This window comes from Lottia gigantea (assembly GCF_000327385.1).
Source record: "Lottia gigantea unplaced genomic scaffold LOTGIsca_19, whole genome shotgun sequence".
Classification (NCBI taxonomy): Eukaryota; Metazoa; Mollusca; class Gastropoda; family Lottiidae; genus Lottia; species Lottia gigantea.
This window is the reverse complement of record NW_008708358.1, coordinates 2092773-2106382: the sequence shown is the minus strand read 5'-3', so window position 1 is coordinate 2106382 and position 13610 is coordinate 2092773. Positions and strand designations below refer to the sequence as shown.

The window sequence follows — 13610 nt, the reverse complement described above, 5'->3', positions numbered from 1 at the left end:
AAAGTGTCCTTTCCACATATTTATGAGAAATTTTTTCAAACAAAAATTCATTTATGCACTCAAATATGCATTAGTTGTGTAGTCAGATTCTCATTGAAATAATCCAAGTTCCCCTTATCAATTTCATATGCTTTGGAAAATAGATCATCAATTATAAAATACTGATGTTTATGCCTACAAAACTATTGAGCTAAAACCACTGAATCAGCAATTCAGCATGTCTGCTTCATATCAGACTATATTACCTGTTGCCATTTCTTCTCCAGATGAGGATTCTTCCACCTCATTTTCACTCTGGTCTTCCTTTTCTTTTTCACCTTCTCCTACTTCTACTTTCTGTTTTAAAAACAAAAATTATTAAAGTTTTAAAAACATGAATTAAAGTTGATTTATATAAGGCAAGTTATACAGGTTTTCATTCAGCTGAAAGAGGGAGTCTTCATGAGTTACCAGTATGCACTTTGATGGCATACCATTATCCTAGAGATCCATCCATTGATAGAGATCAACGTAAAACATAAATTTTCAAGCCAAATTTGCCATGTAAGCTTAGATGTAAAACGTATCTTGTTGTTAAGATGAACAATTGTGGGAGACTTTGTGCATCGGTAGAGATAGCACTCATAGCAATCTTTCAATATCGTAATGTTCATTTATTTTACAGTAAAACTCCACACTTACCTCTCTCTTCCTTTTCTTACGAACATCAGCTATTTTGTCATCTAAAGCTGAGATGTGTTTTTTACGTTTTGCTTGACTAATAATATCATCGATAGAAATGGTTTGGTATGGATCAAACTAGATATAGAGAAATAAAAAGATTTAAACCTTTCTTATTTACAAATAACAGAAAAATTTAAAATATAATTTAGGTGTCAAAAAATGCAATAATGTTTGAAAATTTCATTTAAGAACTGAATGATGAATTTCAATTCATTCTCACCTGGTCAACGAATTGAAAACTATCATTAAATTCAGCTCGCATTGGTTTCTTTCTTTTGGCTTTCTTTGATACATTCTCCTAAAAAATAAACATACATGTAAACCTAACACTGCTGATAATCTTAATGGGTCCAAAATAATTTTATTAAACATTTTTATTTTTCTATTGAAAACAAGCATACCGTATATTTCCAAATATAATGCATGGTTTTTTACCCCAAAAGGGATGCACACTACATACACAGTGAAATAATGTCAAGGTATTATTCTTGCAATATTGTTATTGTCCGTGGAGAACCCTGACTGCATGTTCCCAAGGACCCAAGCTAACAATCCGATCAAATTGCTAAATTCATAAATATCAATGATAAATGAAAAGTGCCCATTGACAGAGTGAAAAAGGGGAACCCCTTGTAGAGTGCAATGGGCTAAAAGTGTGCTAGTAGGCCCAAAACAGCCTTGGCCTTCACTTACTTTTGCAAATAGATCTGGCAAAACGTCCCAAGTAAATTTAATATGACAAATCACACCACCCCAACCTTAACTTCCAACCCCACCCCCAGCTTTTCTAATGTTGTAGTTTAACCACGTGGGTTTGTTTACAATTTTGATTTTCACGTGGTCACATTTCGTATGGACATGCAATCAGAGAATATATGAAGACTTGTCGGAGGATTTAGGACATGAAATCATTGAAAGATGATCTAAGATACCTCTTCCTCGCTTTCTGAACTCTCTGGTTCCAATTCTATTTGATCATTTTCATTTATTGTTCCAATAAATTCATTTTCATCAATTTTTTCCACCATCTTGATATTTAACCGGAAATGAAATTATTGTAGTTTCGTACTAATTTGTTTTTTTAGCCAAATTCGTGCATGTCATTAAACCTTTATTAGTGTTTGCGTTGAATAAAAAGAAATAAAGATAAATTTTATCAAGAAGTTTATCATATCTCCAATTTTGTTAACTTTTTGAAATGTTTTCCTTTTTAAGGGGGTCACGTGATTTTCTTTACAATTGACGTTGAATGGCGGGAATCTATGTTCTATTTCCGGTTACTTACTCAAAGAAAATTCTGCACAACAAGCGTAAACATGGGAATTAAAGGGCTATCAAAGTTACTTGGGGATTTTGCACCCAGCTGCATGAAAGAAAATGAAATCAAAAATTATTTTGGTAATAATCTCAATGATGTCTGTAGCTCCAACTTTCCTGATCAGAATCCCTACTCTCTTGTCTCAAACTAAACTAATCAATTTCAAAATTCTTTTTTTCATTCATTCATTCATTCATCATCTTGGCTTTGACTTGATTGACATTTGATTAAGGCCTATCATTCATTAAACATCTACCCAGTTTGTTTTGCCGATCACTTTTTTGTTTTCTCTATGCACTAAATGATAATGTTTTGTAAGGTTGTTGATTTTGGTAAAGCATTCAATTTAAAAGGCTTTAGTTTAAAAATGAATAGCCCGGATTTTATGTAGGCAATTGATTGGATTTGTATTCAATTTTAACAGTAAAGAATCTGTCTAATATATGGTTAATTGTAGCTTGAATATCTTTTTGTTTTATAGGTCGTAAAGTAGCGATTGATGCATCGATGAGTATTTATCAGTTCCTGATTGCAGTCAGACAGGATGGTTCACAGTTAATGAGTGAAGATGGGGAAACCACCAGGTAATATTCTCATGGAATTTAAGAAGTATCTACAAGTGAAATAACTGAATTTAAACTCATTATTGTATTCCTGTTCGATTTCTTTGACTAAAATAAAACAGGTACATGACATCTTGTTTGACATAACACACTGGTAAAAGTGAAACAATAAAAACCGTAATCAAGCACTGGTAAAGCCCATTGGATACTGATGCGTGCCTTAATGCATTTCACTTTAAAAGTATTCTAACAAAGACTAATTTTGGTAATATATTTGTTATATTTCAGTCACATTATGGGAATGTTTTATAGAACTATTAGAATGTTAGAGAATGGAATTAAACCAGTTTATGTTTTTGATGGTAAACCTCCAGAGATGAAGTCAGGGGAGGTAATTCATACTATAGGTTACTTGAATCGCAGCTGGGTATCATTACTGATTGATAATTGTCATCATAAATGATCATCTAAGCTTGATCAATTTATTTCTGTCTAGGCATCTGATTGGCTGTATTTTCCAGCATACAATCCAATCAAATTAACAGTCCTATCTCTTTGTATGTAAATTAAAGCCTTGTTTTCTATTGTAGTTAGAGAAACGTAAAGAAAAGAGAGATGAAGCACAGAAAGAATTAGAAAAGGCTACTGAAGCTGGTAGGTGTTATCAGTTTTCACTCTGACAATTTAATAATTGTCTACAGACATATAAATACCTTTTTTCAATAATCTATTAAAAAGTTTATAAAGGGTTTATCTTTAAGAGAACCACGTTTGTTTGCATGTCCAAGTCTTCTATAAAATTCATAAAGAACTGAAAGTTGAGTTTAGAAGATGATATTAAGCATCAAACAATACCTTTAGTATAAATATGCAAGTGATATAACATTTCTAGGCCTATGCTTTTTCACTTATACAACAATTATGTTATGATCTAAGTTTTGAAATATTTTGTCAGATGTAATGTTTTTATAAACATTTTTTCTTTCAATAATCAGGTGATAGTGAGAATATTGAGAAATTTAACAGACGACTGGTTAAAGTCACCAAACAACATAATGAAGATTGTAAAGAGTTATTAAAATTAATGGGAGTTCCTTATGTAGAGGTACATATCTTCTCAATTTGCTTAAATAACTTAACAGTTTCTTTTTATATTCTGATAATCTGGTCTCCATTGTCGTCTAACAAGATTTTTACTGCAGTCGTGTTCTAATGGCATTATTTTGTACCAATCAGAGCATATGTTATGTAGGACTTTTTTCAATAGCAATAATTTTTGATTTTGTTTTTAGGCTCCATGTGAAGCAGAGGCCCAGTGTGCTGCCCTTGTAAAAGCCAGTAAGGTTTATGCTGTAGGAACAGAAGATATGGATGCCTTGACGTTTGGTTCTACTGTGTTATTACGACATCTAACTTTTAGTGAAGCCAGGTAGCTTTCTAATCCTATAAGAAGACAATTATTATTGATAGATACTTCTTAACTATTTATTTCTTTCAATGATGTTCTCATGTCATCAGAACACACTGTTTAGTGTTCAGTCATTCTGGAGGAGTTATACCATATTGCATTGTGTGCTCTTTTATTAGAGTTTTTGTTGTTGGTATTTTCATAGTCATGTTAATCAGATATGATTGGTATTGTGTGTCAACTCTCCTGTAATAAGAATTACATGTTGAAAACTGCATTTCTGATAAATGTCACTTTATCTTACAGGAAAATGCCAATTAAGGAGATTCATTATAACAGAATATTAGATGAATTAAAATTATCAAGAGATGAGGTAAGTATGTAAAAAAAAACATTATTGTTACAAGGATAACAACTTAGGTTCACAAAGATCATTAGTCCAACCTCTTGGCATTGACTGTTGTGGATTATCCTTACTCATTTTACAGGTGGGTTGACTGGAAAAATGAGGAAAGATGACTTTTTCAAAAGATCATTACTGTCACATGCTGACTTATGCTGATTTATTTGTGTTTCTATTTCTAGTTTATAGATCTGTGTATATTATTGGGCTGTGATTATTGTGAATCTATAAAAGGTATTGGACCTAAAAGAGCTATAGAGTTAATCAAACAACACAGAACCATTGATACTATATTAAAACATATAGACACAAAGGTTAGTCAAGGTACTTGGGCAACTCCCTCCCCAAACTCAAAGGTTGCTATATGGTGTCCTGTTACCGAGAAGTTTGTTACAAGATGGAATACTGCCCATAACTTGTCCTCCTTCCCCTAATCCAAGGGTTGCTATCAGGTTTCCAATTTTTCAAAAATGTGTCCAGTATTTGTGCAAAATTCATGTTCTAAATTGATAGGAATTAATTACACACTTCAACAAAAATTGATCATAAAAGATCTTTTCAGGAAATGGAGTCCATTGCATTATAGTGATACTTTAATATCAGATAAAGTTAGACAGTTTAGAGCGTAATGATGATCCTTGTCCATTTTTGTAGAAACACACCATACCAGAGGATTGGATGTATAAAGAAGCACGAAGATTATTTCAAGAACCAGAAGTGACAGACCCAACAGAAATTGATGTGAGTATATGGGAAATTTCCTTTTTGAACGAAGGCTGTAATATGCTGAGTTGAATACCTGATATTTTTATCTGCTAGGCCTTGGGTTTGAATCCCCCAAAGAAAAACCTATGTGCCACTTGGTTTGTCAACTCGGCATCCCTGTAAGAGAGTCTACATAGTCCATATTGCTTATTTAATATATTTATTACAGTTAAAATGGACTGACCCCGATGAGGATAAATTAATAGAGTACATGTGTACCCAGAAGAATTTCAGTGAAGATCGTATTAAGAATGGCATCAAGAAGATTAGTAAAGCTAGGAGTGGCACTACTCAGGGTAGATTGGATGGTTTCTTTACTGTCACTGGTATTACATCATCTACTAAAAAACGAAAGGTAATTAAGCAAGAATTCCTTATAAATTTTACTGCTGGGTTATTTGAAAGTTTAAATTCAACACTATTCTTAAATCTTTATTAAGGGAAAATCAAGGAATCTGATTGATAATAAACTGTAACAGTAGATACGGCACTTTAAAATTGTAAAGCTGAATAAAGCTGAGAATTAAATTTTACTGATAACTTGACTAACATAGAATCAAGATTTAAAGAAATACAGCAATCCCAGATATATTATTATTTTAATAATTTTGTGTTCTGTGAAAATATGTTCAAAACTTTAGAAGATATTGTTGGCATTTCAAAGCTAAGGTCCGTGTGTAAATGAAAGATATTTTATTTTTCAGGCAGATGAAACAAAGGGAGGTAAAAATAAGAAAGCTAAAGGTGGATATAACAGACCAAAATAATGTGATAAGATTACTCTGGTTTTAAGTTTTAGACATCACCTGTGCTGTATATGAACACAATTTGTGATATTCTCTAATTCAGTCATGTCATTCACCCTATCATCCTCATTGAACCATTTCAAAAGTTTTAAATTGTCTCAGTGTTAAGGGAAATACCATAAATACTTTAAACCTTTGACAACTTCTCGTCTGGGATGGTAAAATTAAATTGAAATTAATTGCAATTCTATTATACTTTAAGACCAATCAGATTATCAAAATGTAAAATTAATTTGAAGTTTTTGAGAAAATGACTGTAAATTTCACTTGACTTGGATTCCAACCCTTGTAACTTCTTAAATCGTAAGATTGATATTTGCAACAATTGTGACAATTTACAAGATGAAAATCACATTTTCATTAGATATTATCTTTACTTCAGATAGATATTGTAAATTTTAGAAAACTTTATTATAATGATGCATTTAAATCATGATTAAATCCTTGTAATCTATCTGTAAACATGTTATATACACATTTCTTAACCTGATCTCCTAGTGTGGATGATCATAGTTTGGTTCCAAACCTTAAGGCTTTCAATACTACCCATTGCTACTCCCTAGGTACCTGCTCAATCTCCATACTAATTGATGTAGTCAATTGGGGCCATTCAATCCTTCAGTTCTTGTTTGAGAGATGTCTTGTAGACTGGATTAGTGTGCTAGCCATCAACTCTGCATTCAAGTGAACTCTTCTACACGTACATACTTTCTATCAATATGTTACTTGTATTGTTTCATTGGAAGTGCACATTTCAAAATATTAGGGGCGTTTTTTTTGTTATATTCAGCCTTGCTTACCCTTTATCATAATAAACTGCTTCTTGAATACCCCTCAATAAAAATAAATCAGTGCATTATACCCCTTGGTTTAATCAAAAGAGATCAATCAATAAAATCAATAAAATCAATAACAAAACAATCACATAGCCCATATACACATACAAAATAGTACCAAAAATAAAAAACAATTTCTTAAAAAAGCAAACATATATCCTATAATGATTGGAAAACAGTTTATGGAGCATTTTTACCAAAAATAAAAACAATTCTTAAAAATGTAACCAATGGAAACTGATGTAAGAATACTGTATAGAGAATTCATGACATCTTGTAATAAAAGTTGTTGAAAAAACAGTTTTATTAAAAAATAAAATCTTATCTTTGCATCTTAAAAGACTTAAAATAACTTGTAGAGCAGTTTCACTGTGGAGATCTTTCTGAACTGGCCATACTGAAGATATATTGTTATGTATTATTTCAAATATATTACTCTATATTAAAGGGATTAATAGGAGGTTTTTTAAATATTTTATGTGTATCAGGGACACTGATAGCAAAGAGCCTTATGTGGTTAAGAATATTTTGCGATTAGTGTCGTCATCAAACACTTAGTTTTAGTGGTATTGCCGGAGCCATGAATGTCTGATTGAAAATTGGAATTTAGAAAACCTCTTACAATCAACTTTAAAGTTTTATTGCAAACCTATTCCTCAATTAAGATTACTAGCTGACTAGAAAGCAGACTACAAATACAAACAACAATTTTTACAAGGATAACATCTTATGTTCATGAGGATCTCCTGGCCATTTCCCAGACTGGAATGATTTAAAGTATTGGTCAAATTCAAGGTGTTAAATTCTTGTAATTTGGGATATGTACTGGTCAAAACAATTCAATTTATAAGATTTTGAATATCTCAAATATTAATTTTGATTATATTTAATTTTAACAAGAATATTGGGTTAGAGCTTGGTTAAATATTAATTCAGAAAGTAATTTGTCAAAGATTTTGAATATATGTACTTTTATTGCAAATAAAAATTGACTGTATCTTAAATATATTGTAAATAGAAAAGAATAACAACTTTTAGAAAAATAAAAATACAAAACATTAACAGCAGAAAAATATAACTATTGACTATAAATAAAAATATAAATTTATTCAGAAGAAATGTTAATAAGCTAACAAGTTAGGGCATTATAATGCTCTATGAGTGCTAAGTGATTTAATGTGGAGATAAAGTTAAGCTGAAAGCTGAAATTATTTAAAGGCTGTATCTCTTTGAAAAATTTGACAGGCACTTATGGTGTGCATGTATTTATGTAGAAAAATATAAAATAAGATGTGAGCAAATTTTCTTTTTGTACAATTTTGATAAAATTTGGGATCATAATGAAATAGACCCAGCAATTTTAAAACAGTGTATACCAAAACCCATAGCTAGGGTATTTTTTCTATGAGGCAAACAATAACCACTTTCTCACTTTAACTGTAGACATGAAATATTCAATATATTTAGCTGATATCATTAAACAAAATATATCTGTTGTCAAAATCTGAGCAAGACATTTGCCTCTTTGCCCTGAACACAATCAATATGCTTACATCTTCGATTCATTAAAATTGATATGGAATGATTTTTGATATTTTGCAACATACAAATGTATGGAAGCATGAAATGGATATTTATAAACGAATCATATACATCTAATTGCTTGAAAGTCCTTGTGTTCCTTGTTAAATGTCCCTGTTAGGCTTCTGTACATATGGGTTTCAATACAGAAAGGCACAATAATATGGAAATATTCATACTGTGATATGGAAATATTCATACTGGAAATATTCATACAATAATATGGAAATATTCATACTATAATATAGAAATATAGAATAATTTAGAAATATTCATACAGTGATATGGAAATATTCATACTGGAAATATTCATACAATAATATGGAAATATTCATACTATAATATAGAAATATAGAATAATTTAGAAATATTCATACAATAGCATGGAAATATTCATACTATAATATGGAAATATTCATACTTTAATTTAGAAATATTCATACTATAATTTAGAAATATTCATATTATAATATGGAAATATTCATACTAATATTCATACTATAATATGGAAATATTCATACTATAATATGGAAATATTCATACTATAATATGGAAATATTCATACTATAATATGGAAATATTCATACTATAATACGGAAATATTCAAACTATAATACGGAAATATTCATATTATAATATGGAAATATTCATACTATAATATGGAAATATTCATACTATAATATGGAAATATTCAAACTAAAATATGGAAATATTCATACTATAATATGGAAATATTCATACTATAATATGGAAATATTCATACTATAATATGGAAATATTCATACTATAATATGGAAATATTCATACTATAATATGGAAATATTCATACTAAAATATGGAAATATTCATACTATAATACGGAAATATTCATACTATAATATGGAAATATTCATACTATAATATGGAAATATTCATATTATAATATGGAAATATTCATACTATAATATGGAAATATTCATACTATAATGTGGAAATATTCATACTATAATGTGGAAATATTCATACTATAATGTGGAAATATTCATATTATAATGTGGAAATATTCATACTATAATATGGAAATATTCATACTATAATATGGAAATATTCATACTATAATATGGAAATATTTATACTATAATATGGAAATATTCATACTATAATATGGAAATATTCATACTATAATATGGAAATATTCATACTATAATATGGAAATATTCATACTATAATATGGAAATATTTATACTATAATACGGAAATATTCATACTATAATATGGAAATATTCAAAACGTCTGCATGTTATTTTTAACTTTCTTTGTAACAGATAAATAGTTTTCAAACTAACAAAAGCCAAATTTCTTTTTTTTCTCTATTTTTTCATCTTTTTGTTTTTTGGTTCATAAAAAGTAATATATGGAATGTAATACAAAGCAATTAAGAGAAAAAAATATCCCATAAAAGTGGTCATAATATTGACAATGTGTAAACAAATTGCATCTTGAAAGAATGGTTCTTCAAAGTCTCCTCAACCTCTCTCTTTGTGAACCTTGTGGACTCAAAAAGAATGAGGAATAGGTTGATATCAAGCCGTATAGATTGCCACATGATTTAAACATCAGTATGACTGCAATAACTCACGCACAAAGAAGCCGACTGATGCGATACCTTGACCATCAACTACATGTACATAAAAATATATATATACCCTCAATCCCTCCAATTTTATTCTTCAATGTCATTGATGGAACCATCCCCTTTTTGTGAATATCACAGAGTTTTAAGAGAAAAGAGCATTTTACACTAATTCTGAAATCCCATTTCATATCACAAAGTTTACATTCATTAACAAGCATTCAACCCATAAAAAAGCAGAAAAAAATTTGATCTTTTCACGTGGATTCACACAATCAAATGTCCCCTTTTAATCTACTGTATACTGCAATAGATTATACAATTTCCAATACGTCTTCTTTGATATCTTCTCATCCATGTTGTCATAAAAAGGGGCCGTACATAATTGTAATATCTCTGATAGTTCTTGTTTGATATGATCTGGAGGGTTTCGTAACAACCCATTATTAAATATTGGTAATGATGGTAAAAACACATCCTCACATATACTCTGAAAATACCAATTATATAAGTCATAGATACACGTCTCTACCACTGGCAGAGCCAAAGGGGGGCAGAGGGGGGCAGCCCCGAAAGCAAGTTTTTCGTTCAAAAATCTCATAACCAGGTTAAAGATTCGGGCAATCTCTGATATCTTGCCCCCCACCTCTCGGACGTAAACCTGGTTCCGCCTCTGGTCTCTACAAGACCACATTCAAATATGTATGAACCCAGGGCCTTTCTATAGTGAACTAACAAGGCTTGGACCAACACCCCTCCGCCAACTCCCTCAACATTCAAATATGTATAAACCCAGGGCCTTTCTATAGTGAACTAACAAGGCTTGGACCAACACCCCTCCGCCAACTCCCTCAACATTCAAATATGTATAAACCCAGGGCCTTTCTATAGTGAACTAACAAGGCTTGGACCACCACCCCTCTGCCAACTCTACAATATTTTTTATTTTACAAAGGCAAAAAAAAAGAAAATATTGTGAGCCCCCTTATTAATTTTGTGCCACCCCTAAATATACACATATCATGGGACATGGGTGTCAACAATGCACCATGAAAATGTCCAAATACAAATCATTTTCTGTCTGCTTATACTGGCTATGTGAAATGCTTTGATTGGCTAAATATAACGTCATTAGAACACAACCGTGGTAGAAAACTTGTTAGATCATAAAAGAGAAGAATAACATTATAAAAAAAGAATCAAAATTTTAATCTTAATTTAAATAAATTGATTTCAGACTGACCTGTAGATTATTATTCAATCGTTGTTTTAAACAAACGCCTTCAGAACAAAGTCCATGACAGTCCCAAAAATTGCAATCTTTATCACTGCTACATTTCTCAGTCGTAGCAAAGTCTTGTAATAATTTACTTTCAAAAAACACTGAGTCAGTATCAATAAGCTTTATTCTTCCGTCCAAGCCAATTCCAAAATTTTCACCTTTTACATCGCACATGTGAATTGGTTCATGGAACGTTGACTCCATATTCAGCACACTATCTAACAATTTAAGGGCTATTTTAACCCTCTCTTCCCAGCTTCCAGAATAGGATGTGAATAGTGAAACAGGAGGGTTAAGCACGGAACCGGGAGGGGCAAACTCCATTAAGTAAAATGACCCACAAGAATGATATATTTTAGGGAATAAAGGGCTATGTTGATGTAATTTTGTGATGAGATATTCATCTTGATTCACTAGAGACCAAACACTCAATATGAATGCCTTGTATTTCTTATCATCTAAAGGGTTAAGGTAATGATCATATTCATACTCGAATACTTTTTGGATTACGTCCCCTGAATTAGAAAAGTTTAATCCCAATGACGAATAAATCATTTCCTCTATCATGAAGCGAAATTCTACTAGAGTTGTAGACATCATGTTATCAGGCCCCATGAATTTTTCTTGAAATTTTTCAATGTTTGGAAAATGCGACTTGAGTATTGCAGGAACTGTTTCCTCAGCACTGCAGAGATTGTTGCAACTCATAACCAAGACAGTTTTTCCCGATTTATAATTTGTACAGTGTTCATATTTGATTTGTTTTCTCTCACACAGAGCTGGACATAGATCTCCAATAATAAACCCCTTATGATACCAATCACACTGAAATCAAAAAAGATTTAGAATTATAGCTAGAGAGACGTAAAAAACATTCAGGCATCAACAGATAACAATCTCAATAAACACACAGCTTTTGTCTCTTCTTTTTCGCTGGCACAGGATAAAGCGGTAAATTTGTAAAAGTTACATCATACTGTAACAATGGTCACTCCCTATTTTACTCATACCAAATGCTTTTTGGATTTAAGCCTAATAATCAATCCAACTGTCCTGAAGAAGATCTTTATCCTAAACACATGCTGAATTGGAATGAAATGGTGTTCTGCATGATCTTTGGAACCTGACTGAGCTACGAAGATATCAAGAAGTCTACCATGAAGGAAATTTTGTCAGGTTAGAGAAATTAGTCTTCTTTATATTCGGTTTCCAACTGTGGAGGGATCTAGACAATAGACAGGAACATTTTGGAGCGCCTTCTTTTATTGGCCAATCCAAAGATCAAGATGTCAGCTCTTCCTGTAGGTTAGCAGGCAAGCATTTAAATCACTGAGTCAATCAGACCACAGCTGACAGCACTATTGTATAATTAGTATTGTTATTATCATACCGTAACTTCCAGTAGATCTTTCGAATCGGTTTCAGAGCAATGTCTATCGTAAACAGCAAAAGTTAAATTCCATAGAAACCAGATGAGAAAACAGCAACCAAAACTAGAACAAAACAACCATATCTTCCGTCGACGATATCTATAACAGCAAGACCAATTCATGTCTGCTCCATTCTCATTTAAACAACTCAATAATCTTGTCTAATGATGCTGTCAACTCACTAAAAAGAAAAAAAAAAAAACTGGTTTGTAATTATGGTACAGCGAACCAAAAAATGGTAGAGGAATCTAGTTAATTAATCTGTAGCTTGCACGTGAACATTAATTTACAGCTTTACCATGATTGGAGTTTTACGTCCTACTTTACTACATGGGCTAATGAAGATTGACATAATCATGTCATACAGTGTGATATAAGAGAAATTTTGCAAAGACAGTGGCATTAAATTAGGCCTACTTTATTCAGTCGAAATAAAAGTAAAATTAAAGTTTTTAATTAAAAATTACATGGTTAGGCCTATCACCTAATTTCAACCTTAGTGATTAGTGAAAATAAAAAGTGAAATATGTTGTGAGCCAGTGATTTAGCCTATTAATTATGCCATTAACTACTTAATGCATATAGCACATAATAGGACGGAAGCACATTAAATGCAAATAACAGAATTGGATAGATCTTTGATTCTGCTTACTAGTAAAGGAATTAGCAGTTATTTTGTTTACATTTTTCTTAAAAAACCGGAAGTAAATTGTAGAAAGTATTTTATGAAGAGTTATCTCCCGTCTTTTAAGGCTTCAGACCACAAAAAGGATGCCAAGAGTCCGAGACAAAGCCCTACTTTATGTACAGTTTGGTCCGTGAAACTTTAAGCATACAATGATTTTGATTTCTCTTCCAATGGGAAACCAATTAAAGGGTACAG

The 13610-nt window shown here is 31.3% G+C and overlaps 2 protein-coding genes across 2 annotated transcripts; one reads left to right on the top strand and one right to left on the bottom strand.

The window, feature by feature from the left end:
• Nucleotides 1–2039: 2039 nt before the first annotated feature.
• Nucleotides 2040–5619, top strand: LOTGIDRAFT_114414 (hypothetical protein; the record flags this gene model as incomplete). Its single annotated transcript, XM_009052801.1, has 10 exons — nucleotides 2040–2121; nucleotides 2523–2625; nucleotides 2893–2995; nucleotides 3195–3258; nucleotides 3600–3709; nucleotides 3897–4033; nucleotides 4319–4385; nucleotides 4598–4729; nucleotides 5070–5156; nucleotides 5350–5619. 10 exons carry the CDS (start codon nucleotides 2040–2042, stop codon nucleotides 5617–5619), a joined length of 1155 nt encoding a protein of 384 aa, XP_009051049.1.
• Nucleotides 5620–10304: 4685 nt separating this feature from the next.
• LOTGIDRAFT_159155 (hypothetical protein) lies at nucleotides 10305–12849 on the bottom strand (the record flags this gene model as incomplete). Its single annotated transcript, XM_009052800.1, has 3 exons — nucleotides 10305–10505; nucleotides 11259–12122; nucleotides 12688–12849. The coding sequence occupies 3 exons, from the start codon at nucleotides 12847–12849 to the stop codon at nucleotides 10305–10307; spliced, it is 1227 nt and encodes a 408-aa protein (XP_009051048.1).
• Nucleotides 12850–13610: the final 761 nt, after the last annotated feature.